The sequence below is a fragment of the Grammomys surdaster genome, unplaced genomic scaffold (assembly GCF_004785775.1).
Source record: "Grammomys surdaster isolate TR1022 unplaced genomic scaffold, NIH_TR_1.0 270, whole genome shotgun sequence".
NCBI classification, from domain to species: Eukaryota; Metazoa; Chordata; class Mammalia; order Rodentia; family Muridae; genus Grammomys; species Grammomys surdaster.
This window is the reverse complement of record NW_021604711.1, coordinates 2,039,096-2,055,783: the sequence shown is the minus strand read 5'-3', so window position 1 is coordinate 2,055,783 and position 16,688 is coordinate 2,039,096. Positions and strand designations below refer to the sequence as shown.

Here is a 16,688-nt window from a genome sequence, read left to right as displayed (position 1 = left end):
CTACCTTTCCTGAGCCATACCTGGCTACTCAGGGCGGGGCAAATATCTCCATATCCAATATATGTTCTTATAGGAAACAAATGTACACAACTTACTTTGGGGATAGGAGAGAGGAGACAGGAGTAATCTTCATCTGTGCTGCCCAGCTATGTCTTTTGAGAGCTGTTGCCCAAGCTTTAATGTCTTCTAGAGCCCTGTGAGCTCTAACTTGGCAGTTTTTACTTAAAACTCTACCTCTACAGCAGTCTTGCTATATTAGTCAGGGTCCTCTAGAGGATCACATGACCAGGGAGAGGGGCAGGTATTAGAATGGTTTACAGGCCATGGTCCAGCTAATCTAACAATGGCTGTCTACCATCAGAAGGTCCAAGAATCCAGTAGTTGTTCAGTCCACAAGGCTGGATGTCTCAGCTGGTCTTCAGTATATGCTGGAATCCTGAAGAAGTAGGCCGTAATGCCAGTGAAGGAATGAATTTGCTGGAGAGCAAACAGGCAAAGAGAGCAAGCTTCCTTCTTTCATGTTGTTTATATAGGATACCAGCAGAAGGCATGTTCCAGATTAAAGATGGACCTTCCAACCTCAAAAATCTGGATTAGAAGTGGATTTTACCATTTCAAATGATTTAATTAAGGAAAAAAATCCCAGGGCCTGGAGAGATGGCTCAACGGTTAAGAGCACTGGCTGTTCTTCCAAAGGTCATGAGTTCAATTCCCAGCAACCACATGGTGGGTCACAACCATCTGTAATTGGATCTGATGCCCTTTTCTGGTGTTTCAAGGACAGTGTGCTTATATACATTAAACAAATAAACAAATAATCTTAAAAAAAACCCTTTCAGTTTAAAAAAGAAAAGAAAAAAAAATCCTGGGGATGGAGAGATGGCTCAGTGGTTAAGGCTGGAGAGATGGCTCAGTGGTTAAGAGCACAGAAGGTATTATCTATCACTTCTCCTTCATTCCCTTCTTTACCTTTCCCGAGACTGACACACTTACCCACCGTGACTTCTTCCTTATGCAGGCACTAGTTCTTTTTGGTCAGTCAGCTCAGCCTCAGCTACATGTCTCACAGTAACTATAACAAGAACTTCTATATACCAATAGGGGAAGTCTGCCACACAGGGACTAATCTTCACCCTTAGGTGGCTCAGTCTCAGCTGCAGATGCTCTCTTAGGCTCATATTTGGTTCTGTCATGTCTACGTATACTTGGGGCACCAAGTATGTGTGACTTTTTGAGTAGTCTACTACTCATTCCAGATGACGACAAACCAATGAGAATCTTAGGCTTGCTTGCAGTAGAGCTAGCTGCCCACTTACTCCAGCAATCGTAACTGCTTATGTAGTCTTGAGGAGGGGGCAGCTGGATGAACCCGCCCATCATCCATGTTAATGGTCCAATCTTGTGTGGGTATTATAGCTGCTCTGATTTAAAAAAAAAAAAAAAAAAAACCAATGGACATGGCATATCTAGAGGACATAATTCTACAACAGGAGGATACCCCATTGCAATATCCCATGCAGGACATAGCACTGCATGTCAGTAACCAGGCCAGGACAACTTTTGTGTTTAACCCAGAAACAACATATCTTTAAGAGTAATTTTTTTTTTTTTTTAAAGAATAGGAAGAACAAACTATAAGCAACTGCTTAGACCAAAGATTCACTTTTAAAAGATCATTTGATGAAAAGCCAGAGGGGAAAGAGGGCTTCAGGCTTAAGATGGAAAAGGGTTGTATGTGGTGATGTGCTAGTTTCCTGCCCTCCCCCATGAGGTCCTCAGCCATTGGTAGCAGATGTAATAATGGTGACAGAGCTCAGATAAAACAAGAAGAATGGAGAAATGCCAAGGCTCAGATGAAAATGAGGCTTGATATATTTCCAGAATGAAAAAACATTTAATAAAATCAGGGTCAAGAGAAAGTCCCTATACCACTTATCTCCCTCCCTCACTACTGGTCAGGCAAGGGCGCCTGCATCAGAAGCTGTCTGACCTAAAGTCAGGCACACTGTGTCTCCAGGGCATCTCAGGATGCTTCTTTATAAGGCCAAGCCACACAGGTCAGGGAAGACCTAGGTACAGGCTGAGTAGCCCCACAGGTATAGTGCTGAGGGAACCCAATATGTACTGGCCAGCAGAGCATCACTGGATCCAGAGGTCCAATAGCCAAGGAGGCCCACATCAGGGAGTCTGTGTCTGTGCAATTCCTTCCAGCCAGCGTGTGCACCCCAGGCCTCACTCTTGCAGGAGCTTGTGCTTGACTGTAGAGCTTTCCGAGCAGAGGTGGACAAATAGGGTGCCAGCGGCAGTGCGAGCCCGCAGTTCCTGGAGCTCATAGTCATGGGCCCACTCAATGTTGCCCCACTTCTGGATCTAAGGAGAGGTAAAAACAAGCTTCTGGGTGAGTAGTCTTGTCTGGTGACCTGAATCACATTCCACTCCCATCACTGGGCTAAGGGTGGTGAGCCATGATCCTACCAAACACAGAAGATCCATGTGGGCCATCTGGTAATAACTCCAGGAAGCTGGAGCTGGCTTTTTTGCTGTCTGGGGCTTAGATAGTCTGAGAGGAACATATCCCAGTTTAGGGGAAGCCTATTGTGATCCTTTACCCTACATTAAGACCAGGCCGCCAGCATGAAGCAGCCTGAAAATTGTCATCCTCTATGAGTTGCATATCCCATTGTCCTTCAAGGCTGTAGGCACTACCATGGGATATAGTAAATGAGCCAGACCACAGGCAACTTGGTTCTGACCCCTAAGGAGCAGCAGAACAGCACTGATTCTCTACAACACACAGGAAGCCAGCTATAGACCCTCTCAGAATTGTAACAAGAGGGAGGAGCTCCGAACCCACTGTGCCTTGCAGATGTAAGTGTCTCCAAACCCACCCTGCTAGCCTGTCCCTGCAGGAGTCCAGCAGGCCTGGCCAGATCATGAAGAATACAAAATATTTCAGGCCATATAAGCTACCTGAATTTCTGGTTGCTTGGTCTCGGTTTGCACAACTGAAATACATTATCTGAGATAATTTTCACCATTTCAGGTCATTCCTCATTTTGTGCAGGATCAAATCCAAAGTTCAGAGGGTCACCTGGCGTGAGTTCTGCAGCCAAAAGCAGAGACCAAACCAGAGGCCAGATTTCCTGGTTTTGAACCAACCCTATAGTCCTAGTGGCTGATATCAGCCCTTCTCATGAAACGGCCTGACACCAGTGAATGGCTCTCACCTGCTATATAGAAATAGGTTGCCCCTGGCATTTTTCCAAGCAGAACATTAAATATTCCAAAAAGGTTTTTAATCCCAAAGAAACCAACTCCTAATAACATTAATCTTCTGAGGTTGGAGTAATAGCAACACCCTCAGGACCACAAGGAAGACTAAATTTTCAGTGTTAATGATGCAAACAATGGGCATCATTGGGGAAGATCAGAAGTTCATGGTTAGGCTCAGCTACACAATGAACTCAAGGCTGGTCTACACTACATGGGACTCTCTTTTAACAAAGCAAAACAAAGACAAGCCAAAACCAAAACTGCGAACAGCAGCATGGAAAACCTTAGTTTTCCTGCCCCCTAAATCAAACATGTGTGTAAGCAGCGGCTCCTTGGCTCCTCTGCCATCCAGAAGAAATATCAGGAGCACAAAACAGGGCAGAGGAGGCCCAAATACCTTTACTTGCCCATGAGCCTCCAAGTGCACAGTGGTGGCCTCAGCCCTAGTAACAGACACGGGTGCAAACCTCAGTGTAACATTCTCCAGAAGTACAATCTAACACTCCAGTTTATTCTTTTATAAAATGTGGGTAAATACAAGTCCTACCCAATCAAGCTGCTGAAAAGGAGTTGGGGAGCAAGAAGAGTACTGAAAAATTCTGAAACCTTTCACATGCGTGTATATGTGTGTGTATGTGTGTGTGTGTGTGTGTGTGTGTGTCTGCTGATGGAACCCAGGGCCCAGAGCATACCAGGCTAGTCTCTACTACTGAGCCACACCCCTAGCCTGAGCAATACTTAAATCTTTATTGTTCCTTAGTTTGATTTTTTTTTTACATGTACAAAGTAATAAAACTCAGTGAGTCTGAATCAGAAAGGGTTAAGGTGAGAACTGAGATCAGAACTTACCTGGTACTCTTCCTCCAAGCGTGACAGAAGCACAGCTTGTTCCACAGTCAGGCGCAAGTCAATCAGGCCCAAAGTCAGCAACATGGATTTGAGCTGCGCCACCACAAACTCAATCCCTAGGGTTAGGGGACACAAGCCTACTTAGAGCCTACTGCCCGTCAATTTCTATTCCCTAATGGAATGGGGGTTAGGGGGAACCATCCTAAGACCCACTTGAGCTTTACACACTTTCCTGCCAGAATACTATTCCTTTTCTTGGGGTGACCCACCTCTGCCTTTTCCTGGATAGGTATATGACCTGAACCTAGTTAATTAGTATCCTCCAGCCTTGATCCATGACTGGTTTAAAGATGGCTATTTGGGTCCAAACTAATGATACACGAAGCTGAGACTTTTCCTGGAGGCTGGATGGCCCTGGAGAGCTAAGTAAAAGGGTTGGACATCAGAGCCACCCAGACTCCGTGCTCAGAGTGCTCACAGGGATGTGCCACCACGTACTCCACCCTCCAGGCCCACCAAGCCCAAATTGTACCTTGCAGAGCCCACATGTTGTAAGAGGACAAGTGGCTAGTAAGCACCTCTCGGGTCTGGGTAGGGATGCTGGGTCCCATTATGCTGGTGGAGGAGCCGATCTCTATCCCATACCTAAAGGGAAAGACGTGAGCATGTCTTTGGTACACTGTCTCTCAAAAGCACTCTAACTTTTAACTAGATGCAAAAAACCAAACCTAACTAAACCAACAGAAATGGCATATGTGCCTTCCTCAGGACGGCAGTGCATGGAGGTGCACACCTATGACCACAGCACTCAGCAGGCTCAGGCAGGATGATCCCGGGGAGAAGGCCAATTGTACCTACATAGTGGGTTTGAGGCTAGCCTGGATTACATGAGACTCTATTTCAAAGAACCAAAACAAACAAACAAAAACAGCCCCTTTAGGATGCCTGGGGTCATTATGAGGACTCAGAAAATGTGTTAACAGGTGACGATTTCTGTGAAAATTGTTACAACAGAAGAAAAATCATCTAAGCATTTATTCCCAAACCCTGCAGACAAGGCAGAGCCATAGGGACCACCCCTTCCCCATTTCACTTGGAGAGTTGACACTGAATTTATTTTGCCACCTTATCAACATCTGTTCAACTCTGTACTTACTAGAGTCTTGTGTTAAGGAAAGTGTTGAGTACCATCAATCCCTAGAAGTCACACATCAACAGATAGTATTCACAATGCTGCAGGAAGCTACCCTGATCCCTGTCTATGTACATGTGTGTCTTACACAGTCACTTTTACTTAGCAGTGCAGCAATGATGATGCTGATGATAATAATAATAAATAATTTTTTAAAAAAATCCAATATTTGAGTTGTTACCTCTGCTGAGTTGAGTGCTAGGTGTTTTGCTGGTTTGCCCTTCCCATCAGCCTGGCAGGCAGGCAGGATTAGTCCATTTCAAGTCAAGCAAACCAAGGCTCAGAGACCCACTGGGGGCCAGCGGCTTGGGGCCTTTGGTGCTTCTTGAGGACATAGAGCTGCCCGTACATTTGTCATGGTATATCCCAGTAGGAGTTATTCAGGGCACAATGACAAAAATGATATTTGTTTTAGATTTATTTATTTATTTCATGTATGTGAGTACACTGTCGCTGTTTTCAGACACACCAGAAGAGGGCATCAGATTACAGATGGTTGTGAGCCACCATGTGGTTGCTGGGAAATGAACTCAGGACCTCTGTAAGAGCAATCAGTGTTCTTAACCACTGAGCCATCTCTCTAGCCCGACCAAAATGATTTTGAGGAACATGTTTAACAAGGTAACCCCTACCTCTCAATACCTGAGGGCGCTCGAGCTCAGGAGGGTTCTGGCTCAGGAAGCCAGCCTGAGATTTCAGGTGTACTGTGACCCCAGCACTCAATCCAATACCAGGTCTATTCAACGTTCCATGTGGGGCTGCACATCTTACCTTTTCTCAGCCCACTCTATGATGGGATCCCATTCGTTCTTTTGAAGTTCCACTAATGTCTCTGGTTCTTCCACCCTGTAGCTAATTCATTGTAAAAACCACCTTCATTAATAAAAAAGTACAATTCCTTCATTGAGGGACAGAAAAGGAAAATGCAAAGGGCAAAAGCAAAAACTTTACACCAACAACCCAGCATTAGGATGTCTTGTCCCATAAAGCCATGATGCTCAGAGTGTAGCCAAGGGGTAAAGGAACCACTTAGCCAGCAACATAAACTTTATTTCACTTCAGAAGCTCATTACCAGGACACTTTCTCAGATAAATCCCCAATGATGACAAGCAGAACCTCTGGGGTTCTGGCCATATGTTTCCACATGCCCCCCACCCCGGGAATTTTACTGTAGCTTGAGTTGGAATTCATTATCTTCCAGTTCCCAAGTTCTTGACAGGTCCAAATTAGCCCATGTTAGTGCTACTCAAAAGCAGATCTGCAATAAAAATGGGATCTATACCCAATGGACACAGTGCCATGCTAGAAGTTCAATGACAGTTCCTCCAAGACCCCTGCTCCTGGCCAAGGACCAAATGCCTTCTAACACTTCAGGAGCCTAGCCAGCTCCTGGAGTGCCTCCTTTACCCAAGGGGATCACCACAGAACCAGATGGTACAATTCATTTTGATAAAGACACAGAAGGGTCAGTTGATAGGAGCAAACCTGCAGAGTCTCATGGATGGGAACCCTAGGGCACTACAGAAAGCTAGGTTTTTTTGAAACAGAGGGGTATGCAGAAAAGCTGGGCGCTGAGAGCAGAGTAGAAAGCCTTTCCTTCCTACCCAATCCTGGACATGAAGGGTGGAGGCAGGTAGAACTTGGTCCCAACTGCTTTTGTTTACTTGTTGGAACCCTATATAGTTTTCAAGAAGCCCTCTTTACCAAAGGGAAGCTGGATGAACTCTATTCCTTGAAAGGTACTGTTCCCTACCAAAAATAGAGTAGGCTTTCCTACTCCCTCCTTTCCAGAATACCTATGCTAGCATCCCAAGCAATCCCTGGGGTGACTCAAAGTCTCTGAGTACTGGGGCCAGCAGGCCCAGTACTGCACAATCATTCAGCTGTTTCTCTGATGTTCCTTTAGTATCACTCTCCAACAAGCTAATACAGGCACAGGGGAGAATTCAGAATTGGGAGAGACCAGCCCCTGACTACTGCCACCTGTAATGACAGGGATGCTAATACACGAACACATTGAGGGCCAGATGTGCTGCTGGGAGTTGGCCAATGGGTCCTGTAATTCTGTGGGAATGGCATACATCTCTATGGCAACTCAGCTCAGTCCAAGGAGCACCCTGTGTTAGAACAGCCTGAGAAGTTCTCCTCTTAGGGTTCAGTCACATCAAGTGGGCTACCTTCTTGCCCTCTTGCAAAATAATGGCAAAGGCCTTACCTTTCCCCCCACTGACATGCTTTGGACAAATGAAACAAAACAGACTAAGAGGTTCACAACACCCAAGGGGTCTGTTCATCTAATGTCACTTACCAGATGGTATCAGTGTCTAGAAACTTCACAGCTGCCCGGATCAGCTGGTCTTTGTTTCTCTGGGTTGGGTTGTCCAAGGATGTGTTGCACAATGTGGTCTTAATGAAAAGGTGGAAGATGCTCTGTCACCCTCCTGTGGGGTTTAGGCATGCATACACTGCATCTGACATACAGCTGACAGCACACCAGAGCCATGCATTAGAGCTACTGCCACAGCCACAGCAGCAGCCTATCTGCTGGGGAATCTGAAAACCAGGCTCCATCTTCAAACTCCACTGTGCTCACCAGATTCATTGGACTCTCACAGTGATCTTTCTTGGAGAAGTGAACTTCCTCAAAGTTTCAGGGGCTTTATATATCTTCACATACATGACTATCAGGTTAGCCTGCATAACAATGCTTTGGGGCAGATGCTATCCTTTTCAGAGATGTGAAAATTGAGGCCCACAGAGGTAAAATACATACTCAAATACAATAAAGGCATGAAGCTCAAAATAACTGAGAAGCTTTGCCAGCTTGTTTGACACTTCAGAAAACAAGTTAGGCAGATTGAACTGGGATCAAGATATTTTCCTAGTGTTAGTTCATCAATATGAGGCTTCTGAGACTACTCTAGGCCTCAGTTTGTGACCTTGTCACCCTGATTATACTAGATAGTCAAGAAGTAGACTATGCTGCTGAGGCCCATCTGAGACTGCAGGGAGTAGGATGAGAACACCTAGACTCAGTACTAGCTGGTGACTTCCTTAGAACCATGTGAGGCTGCATGTACTGTTATCACCTCGTCACCCATGGCACCATAAGGTGGGCAGTACAGTGGGGATCATGGGGCTGGAGAAGAGTGACCACTCTGTAAGGCTTGAGGAGGCTACAGAGGCAGGGCTTCAGGGGCCTCAATGGCCCCTGATCACTGAGGGCTGACTGTGTGTGGAGCCTCCTCCTTTCCTCGCCACCTGGCTGCCTGGGTCCCGTACCCCACCAATGTTCACTGGGCTCCATGTATTCTTCCAACTGGAACTCCTGAGTAAAAAGCCATGGCCACTGCTCCTCTGTCACTAACCAAGCTATGAAAGACACAAGGGAAAGAGCTTGGCCTGTTCAGTGACAGATGGTTTAAGTGTGGCTGTAGATAGGGAGACAGGAGCCTTGTCTACCCCAGAGCCTTGTTATAATACGGAAAGAACTATAAATTTTTGCCAGGAGGGTTTGGTGAGCATCAGGTGGACGTTTGTATGATAAAAGTCTGCTTGCTACAAGTTTGTTACCAGGTGCATGGTGTAGAACTTGATGGTATCCTGCTGAGAGTCCCACTCAGTGGCCACTGCAATGGCCAAGGCCTCGCTGGGGACGGTAAAAAGCTTGGCTTGAGGAGTTTTCAGCTTTCTGTGGTCCAGGTTTATCTCAAAGCCACCTTAAAAGATCAAACAAAAGTCCTCAGGGAATGTGGATTCAAGTGACCATTCCTGTATTTTAGCAATCAATTTGGTGCACACAAAGACAATACTCACAGAAGTGCCACCATCATCTAGCTGGAGACAAACATGTGCCTCCACCATTCACAAAAAGGCCATCAGATTTTCAGATACTTACCTTCACCCTGTGAGATGCTGACATTCTGATAAAACCTCTTCCTTTCTGTAAGACAGATTTTTCAGAGGCAATTTAAAATAGTATCAAGAGGGTTCCAAAGACAACACCAACTTGTATGATTATTGCTAATGCTGACTGATTGGCTTGATTTTCATATCACCATTCAAGGTCTGCCCTAGTCTGCAGTATAATCAACAGCTTCTGATTAAAGCTTAAAAAAGGGAACAACCACTTTCCAGGAACAAGAGAAGAACAGGATTCAATGGTTATGACTCTCCTAGTATCCAAGCAGGAAGACAACTCTGATCAAGAGCCAGTGGAGCCTCAGATTGTGACCTGAGAACTTCCAACACCTGCTTTAACAGCCAGTATGCCCACCCACGCTGCCCTAGGCCAGCTCAATGTACTTGAATGTAAAGTTGGTTTGTAAATGGAATAGAACCAGAGACTCCTTTCAAGCAGATGCCTCTGAGAAAGGAAGCCAACGTGTGTGCTTATGTACACATGGATGTAAATGTGTAGTGTACAGGCAGAAAATGAAGCTACCAAAACCATTCCCATCTTCTCTAACTCACTTATTTAATTAACCAGCTTGCTTGTATAGTCAACAGGAACTCCAAATACTTCCTTCAAGAAGGGGGGCGATCTGTTTTGTTTATCTTTGCTAGAATTACAAAAACTTAGAGAAACTTCATATGTGAGCAAGGTAGGGGGAGAGTACTGGGGAGGGTTTGATAATGAGTAAGATATAAAAATCCTTGTCTTCATGCACTTTAAATTTTTTATAAAGTTATTAGACCTCCAAAAGAGGCATGGAAATAAGAGGAGAACTTGCTGGAAAAGAGGTACAAGGGGAAGGGAATGGAAGGATAATGGAGAAGAATATTATCAAAGATTGGCCACTAACGGCTCATATATTTGCATGCTTGGTGGGTCTAGTTGGTACACTGTTGGGAACAATTAGGAAGTGAGGCCTTGGTGAAGGAGGTGTGACCCTGGAGATGGGTTTTGGGATTTGAAAGGCTCATGCCAGGCCCTGTCTCTGTCTGCCTGCTGCCTGTGGATCAAGATGTAGCTCTCAGCTGCTTTTCCAGCACCATGCCTGCTACCATGTTCTCTACCGTGACGATAATGGTCTAACCCTTTGAAACTATAAGCAAGCTTCCCATTAAATACCTTCTTTTATAAGATCTGCTTTGGTCATGTCTCTTCACAGCAATAGAACACTGACTAAGACAATAAGTATATATAAAATTGTAAAAGAATAATTCTAGGAATTATCAGCTCTGGCCACTGAGATAATGACACAATTGATCATATCATCTGAAACTATAACACCATTCTACTACAGCACACATTCTACAACAAAATAGGTAAGTTTCTGCCACCGTTAAATTTCCCTACTTTACCTGCCACACTGGTGGGCTGGCCACAGGTCTCTTTTCCTGTCTCTGATAGAAGTTGTACACTACATCCACTGTGCTTTCTGGTGCCTAGACTGGGTAGCGTGCAATAGTCTGTCCAGGCAGAAGTCAGTGGGAACAATTCTTAACACAGGCTTGAGAAATGGGTGAAAGAGACTGGGACAAAGAAAGGACAGAAACTGACTGTGAAGGACTGACTCTTCCAAAGCTTCCAGGACAGCTAAGTTTCCTATAACCCTCATCTTCTGGCATGTTCTGCTAGTCAGGGCTACTTCTATGTCTGAGTAAGCATTTAAAAGTCTGGATAGTAAGATGATTAGAGAGGAAATAAAGACATGCAGAAAACAAGACAGTAGAAAGGCAAAAGAACCCAAGAGGCAATGGCTTCATATTCAAAGGCTTTACACAGAGCTTTTCTGCCTGAAGTTCTTTTTTTTTTTTTTTTGGTTTTCCGAGACAGGGTTTCTCTGTGTAGCCCTGGCTGTCCTGGAACTCACTCAGGGTAGACCAGGCTGGCCTCGAACTCAGAAATCCACCTGCCTCTGCCTCCCAAGTGCTGGGATTAAAGGCGTGCGCCACCACCGCCCGGCTCTCTGCCTGAAGTTCTGACACAGGGCAAACGATAGTCTTCCACTTTCAAGGATCAGCCTTGGGGATGAGATGTGCTCCCCATAGGTTCTGCCTAGTGAGAGCAAAATGAACAAGTGACTTCAGTGACAGTAAAAACATGTGGACGGTGGGAATTCAGACTGAGGAATCCTTATCTTGAGTTGCAAAAGGACCTCTGAGCAAGCAGTTAAGAGCTCACATGTGAGCGACAGAAGCAGCAGTCACTAAATCTCATTAACTGACTTGCTTAGGAAGGGATGTGTAGAATATAATTTTCAGAATTAGAATGGCTTACATGAAGCTCAATTGATGAAGTACTTGCTGCACAAGTGTGATGATCTAGTTCAATCCCTAGTACCCATGTAAAAAGCCAGAGAACAGCCATGCATGCTTACAACACCAGTGCTGGAGAAGTGGAAGCAGGAGGATCCCTGCAGCTGCCTGGCTATTTAGCCTAGCCTATTCAGCAACCCTGTCTCAAAAAGGTCAGCAACATGGCTCAGCAGGTAAATGTGCTTGTCATGCAAGCCCAATAACCTAAATTCAATTCCCAGATCCCATACAAGCTTGAAAGGTGAGAACTGACTCCATAAAGATGTTCTCTGTCCTCCACATGCATGTGTGGCACATATATCCACACACATACACAAACAATAAAAAGCAAAGAGGCAGCCATAAGAAAACAAGAAAAAAACAGCAGAGAACAACTTTGAAAAGGTGCTCATAAGAAGACTACTGAATGAGAAATTAATAGCCTCTAATCTCTCCTGAGAAGTTGCTTAAGTCCATATACAGAAACAAGTGGTTTTCAGTGTCACTTCCTTCTTAAATCTCTCTTGTCTAATGTGTGATTATTCTACCAGTCACAGTTTAGGAGCTGCCCCTCCCACTTTTAAGAACCTAAAGGCACAGGACTACAATTCCCAGAATATACCAAGAATCTTTGCTAATCATAAAATCACAATACTTTTAGCTTTTAAAACAGCGCCATCTGGTGGGTCTTGGATCTTAAAGCTAAACTCAAAATAGTTAACCTTTTATAATCCTATGGCAGCTCTAACCAATGGTTTTCAGACATCAAAATTCTTCTAATATAAACATATAAAAAAAGTCTCCAACTCAGGCAAGGCATGATGGCGCATGCCCTTAATCCCAGCACTGAGGAAGCAGAGGTAGTCAGTTTGAGGCCAACTTGGTCTACATAGAGATCAAAGCCATCCAAAACTACACAGAAAGACCATCTCTATAATTATTAATAATAATAATCTACACTGAGATACTACCTCACACCCTTTGAGGTGACGATAATCAAAACATCAGACAATAACAGGTTTTAGTGAGGATATGTACTACTACTAGAAATTTAAAACACTGTATCCACCTTAAAAAACAAAAAGCAAACAAACAAAAAACAAAAAACAACCTTATGGGCTAGGAGGTGGGGACACAGGTATTTAATCTCAACAGTTGAGAGGCAGAGGCAGATGGATCTCTGTAATGTGAGGTCAGGCTGGTCTACAAAGCTAGTTCCAGGATAGCTATGACTATACAGAAAAACCCTCTTGACACCCTTCGCCACCAAAACAAAAACAAAAAACCAAAAAAACCCAAAACTTACTACTTTTTAATGAGTTACATTTCCGTTTAATCCAGCAATTTAAGCTTAGAAAATATAGCCAGGAAAACCAAACCCATGCAAAAACTTGTACACAAATATCTATCTGTATCAGCATTATTCATAATAACCAAAGAGTAGAAACAACCCACATGTCCATAAATGGACAAGTAAAATGTGTATTTCTACAACATGTCATTCATCAGTAAGAAGACTGGACTATGGTAATATCTATGACACAACACAGACAGACCTTAAGAACATCATACTAGGTTACTAAGTGGAAAAGACTAGTCGTCCCAAGCTCCACACAATGCAATGTCCAAAACAGGGAAATCCTTAAAGGAAGTAGTGGTTGCCTAGGGCTGGGGAAGTGGCTAGGCAGCTGGATAGTACTACTGCCTTTCTTAAAAAAAAAATGTATCTAGGTATTTTGTATGCATGTATGTCTGTCCACAATGTGCACACCTTGTACCTAAGGCCAGAAGGCATTTAATCCCCTGGGACTAGTTATGGATAGTTGTGAGCTGCATGTGGGTGCTGGGAATGGAACCCAGGTCCTTGGGAAGAGCAACCAGTGCTCTTAAGCACTGAGCCAGCACTCTACCCCCTACTGACTGCTTTTTACCATGATAAAAATGTTCTTAAACTGACTGTTACAGTCATTCAATATACACTGAATACTGAATATACACTGAATACAACTGAATATACACTAAGGAATGTACTGTATGCTATTATATGAATTATTATATGAATTTTATTATATATTATATGAATGTATATGAATTATAGATTATATGAATGTATTATATGAATGTTATATGAATTATGAATTATATGTATTAATTTTTAAAATTTTATCTCATCTGTGAATGCTTTGCCTGACTGTATGTATGTGTGCTATGCATGTGCTTAGTACTCACAGAGGTCAGAAGAAGGTGTCTTATCCCCCGGAACTGGAGTTACAAATGGCTGTGAGTCACCATGTGGGTACTAAGATCTGAACCCAATCTTCTGCAAAAGCAACAAGTGTTCTTAATCTTTGGCCATCTCTCTAGCCCCTTAAATAAATTATATCTCAATAAAGGTGTTTAAAATTCTGCCAGGGCCAGAGAGATGGGCCAGTGGGTAAAGGTGCTTATGTGCAAGTCTGGCTCCCAAGTTTAATCTCCCAAACCCAGGTAAAGGTAAAAAGAGAGCACCAACTCTCAGAAGTTGTCCTCTGATCTCCACATATACACAGTGGCACATATATGCCCAAATACATACATACATACACAAATAAATAAATGTAATAAAAAATTCTTGTAGCCAAATATGTAAGTGTACTATTTTCACAATTGCTTTTCATTTGGAGCAGAGGTCAATATTCTAGGCTGTCCTGGCCAATATAATGAAAACAGACAATATGTATGAGTATGTGGCTGTGTTCCAACAAAACTTTACTTCAAAAGCAGGTAGCAGTCTGGTCCCTGATACTTCTATGAGGATGGCAAAGCAGGTAATGTCTCTGAATTGGCAGAAACTTGGAGAAGCTGCCTAGGACAGAAGGGAATTTGTAAATGGTAGAAACAGGACTTTCAAGGATTTATTTGGGAATTTGCCTCATATGCTGCTTCTCCAAATTACATCCCACTCTGGGCAGAAAACAGCAGGAGGGTGGTCTCTGCCCTGCACTACCTCCTCTCCCAAGCCTGCTGTGAGCCCTTCAATAGCCCTCTTCTCCAGACAACCTTCCATGATGTGGCTGCCCTAACCTTGACAACTGGAGTCTTCAACAAGGACTTAATAATTTATGTACTTCAGAGATACACAAAAATCTCTCACACCTGGTGAGGACATGGAGAGCAGCGTCCACCCTAGGGAGGCACCGCATAAACAATGAACACATTCAGGGGTTCACTAAATAGGTAAAGGGTCAATTTAAGAGAGTGGACACCTTTTGCTTTCCATTATGGAGGTGCTTGATCTGCCATCTTTTCTTTTGTATTACAGACTTACCAGTTGGCTCTCAGCATTATGTAGTCAAGTGTGAAAGAAAATAGGAATGTATGAATGAATGAGGCCCAGTGAGAAAGAGATATATGTAAGTCAAGCCTTGTTCTCTTCCTCTCCCTCCTCCATGACCTCAAGTAATCCTATCTCAAGCTCTCTATCAGCTGATACATGTGAGTGACACCACACTTTGCTTCTTCCTTTGTTTCTACTGGTTCTTCCTTTAGGCCTTCATTTGTGTCCTGATAAGTAAAAATCAGCTCCCAGTTGTATCCAATCTCCTTCCTCATTTATATAAAATTATGGGCTATAGACTACCGAAATGACTCACCAGGTAAAGACACTGACCACTAAGCCCAACATCCTCAGTTCAGTCCCTGAAAGCCACAACCAAGTCCTGCCAGTTGTCCTCTGACCTCCATGTGCACGACAAGTGCACACACAGAAACATACACACTAAATAAAATGAAAAAATATGGATTTATAGCCTAAAGAATCCTTAAAGGCAATCTCATGCTTCAGATCACTAAAGAAAGCAACATCATTCATGTCCAAGACCACAGTACCTCAGAAATTTAGCCAACAACAGACCCCAGGTTTGTACTTTTATATCAGTGCCAAACTGCCTATGGAATTGTTGCCTAATGAGGGAAGTGTTGCATCAAGACTTCTAACACCCAGTCATCACCTCTGGACACGTTATACTCTTATTTCCACCACCACCCCACCACCAAACTCTTACTCATCTGTCAAGCCCCAGTTTAAATGCCCTTTCAATCACCCTGTATACACTCATCCTTGTGATCTCTCAAGTCCTTCGTACTTCCCATATCACAGTGTATTGCAAACTATTGTTTAGTAAGCATAATGAGTCCTGCATTTGATGTTGAGTGTCATTTAGGTGAGACCACATGCTCTCAACACAAAACAATTTAATGAAGGGAAGTCGTCACCACTTTTCATTCACTGAAGTGAACCTCACTCATAAAATTTCTCTCCAGAAACAATGAAATAACCTTCTTTCAGGCTTATTACTGTCCTTAGTAGGTCAAAGAAGCCTAGCATAAACTACCACTTAGAAAAGGCTGCAGAGAATGCAGAGGCTGTGGCACTGCCACTAGGACAGAGGGCCTGAAAACCCTTAAGGAAGTGTGTGGGGGTGGAAGACTTAAGGCCTGTCTGCTTTGTGCCAAGCCTTGTGCTGGGTCCTGGAGACACGCCTCGGTCAGGCCAGTCTTTGCCTTCCACAACCTCAACTAGTCTGCTCTCTGACCTTAGAAGTTCTGATCGAAAGCCCAGATCTTCCTTTCTGAAATCAACGAAGGACCTGATCAAAAAGTAACATTATGTCCTGGCCTCACCTGTTGGCGGGACGTAGGCCCGGGCTGGGGGCCGTAGAGCTGGCCCCGGCCACACTGAGACGGTGGGGTCACTGAGTGGCCGGTCCAAGAGACCGCGCCACCGGTCCCTCAGCCGGGGGTAGATTCGCCACATCGTGCCCAAGGGCCTGGGCGGACACATACGTGAAAACAGAGTACAGGAATAGAGCGAAGAGATCCCCAAGCCCCTCGCTGGTTCTGTACGGAAACTTCTCACCAAGGTTTCAAAACCCTCAGCCTCCTCAGCACGCCGCCATCTTCCTCATGACACCTACGGCACGCCGTCGCAGCCGCGCGCCTCCTGCGCACCGCTCCCACCCCCGTCAATCAGCATCACAAGCGTGCTCGCCCCGCCCCTCCCTGCCGCGCCACAGGAAGAAAACTACACATCCCAGAGGGCCATTCGCGCTCCGCGCCACGTGCTTTCCCTGTCCGCCAATGGGCGGAAGC

General features: G+C 44.4%; 1 protein-coding gene across 4 annotated transcripts; it reads right to left on the bottom strand.

Moving 5' to 3' along the window:
* Positions 1 to 1,856: 1,856 nt before the first annotated feature.
* On the bottom strand, positions 1,857 to 16,515 carry Atpaf2 (ATP synthase mitochondrial F1 complex assembly factor 2). Of its 4 annotated transcripts, none has more exons than XM_028776584.1 (8): positions 16,456 to 16,515; positions 9,214 to 9,258; positions 8,889 to 9,034; positions 7,624 to 7,721; positions 6,086 to 6,166; positions 4,655 to 4,767; positions 4,123 to 4,238; positions 1,857 to 2,370 (listed from the first exon to the last, which is right to left on the bottom strand). In XM_028776584.1, exons 3-8 carry the CDS (start codon positions 8,895 to 8,897, stop codon positions 2,233 to 2,235), a joined length of 555 nt encoding a protein of 184 aa, XP_028632417.1. In that variant the 5' UTR covers positions 8,898 to 9,034; positions 9,214 to 9,258; positions 16,456 to 16,515; the 3' UTR covers positions 1,857 to 2,232. The 4 variants fall into 4 exon arrangements, with proteins under 4 accessions (XP_028632417.1, XP_028632415.1, XP_028632418.1 ...); XM_028776582.1 differs by having other exon boundaries at positions 16,221 to 16,514; XM_028776585.1 differs by lacking the exon at positions 16,456 to 16,515 and adding an exon at positions 13,788 to 13,806.
* Positions 16,516 to 16,688: the final 173 nt, after the last annotated feature.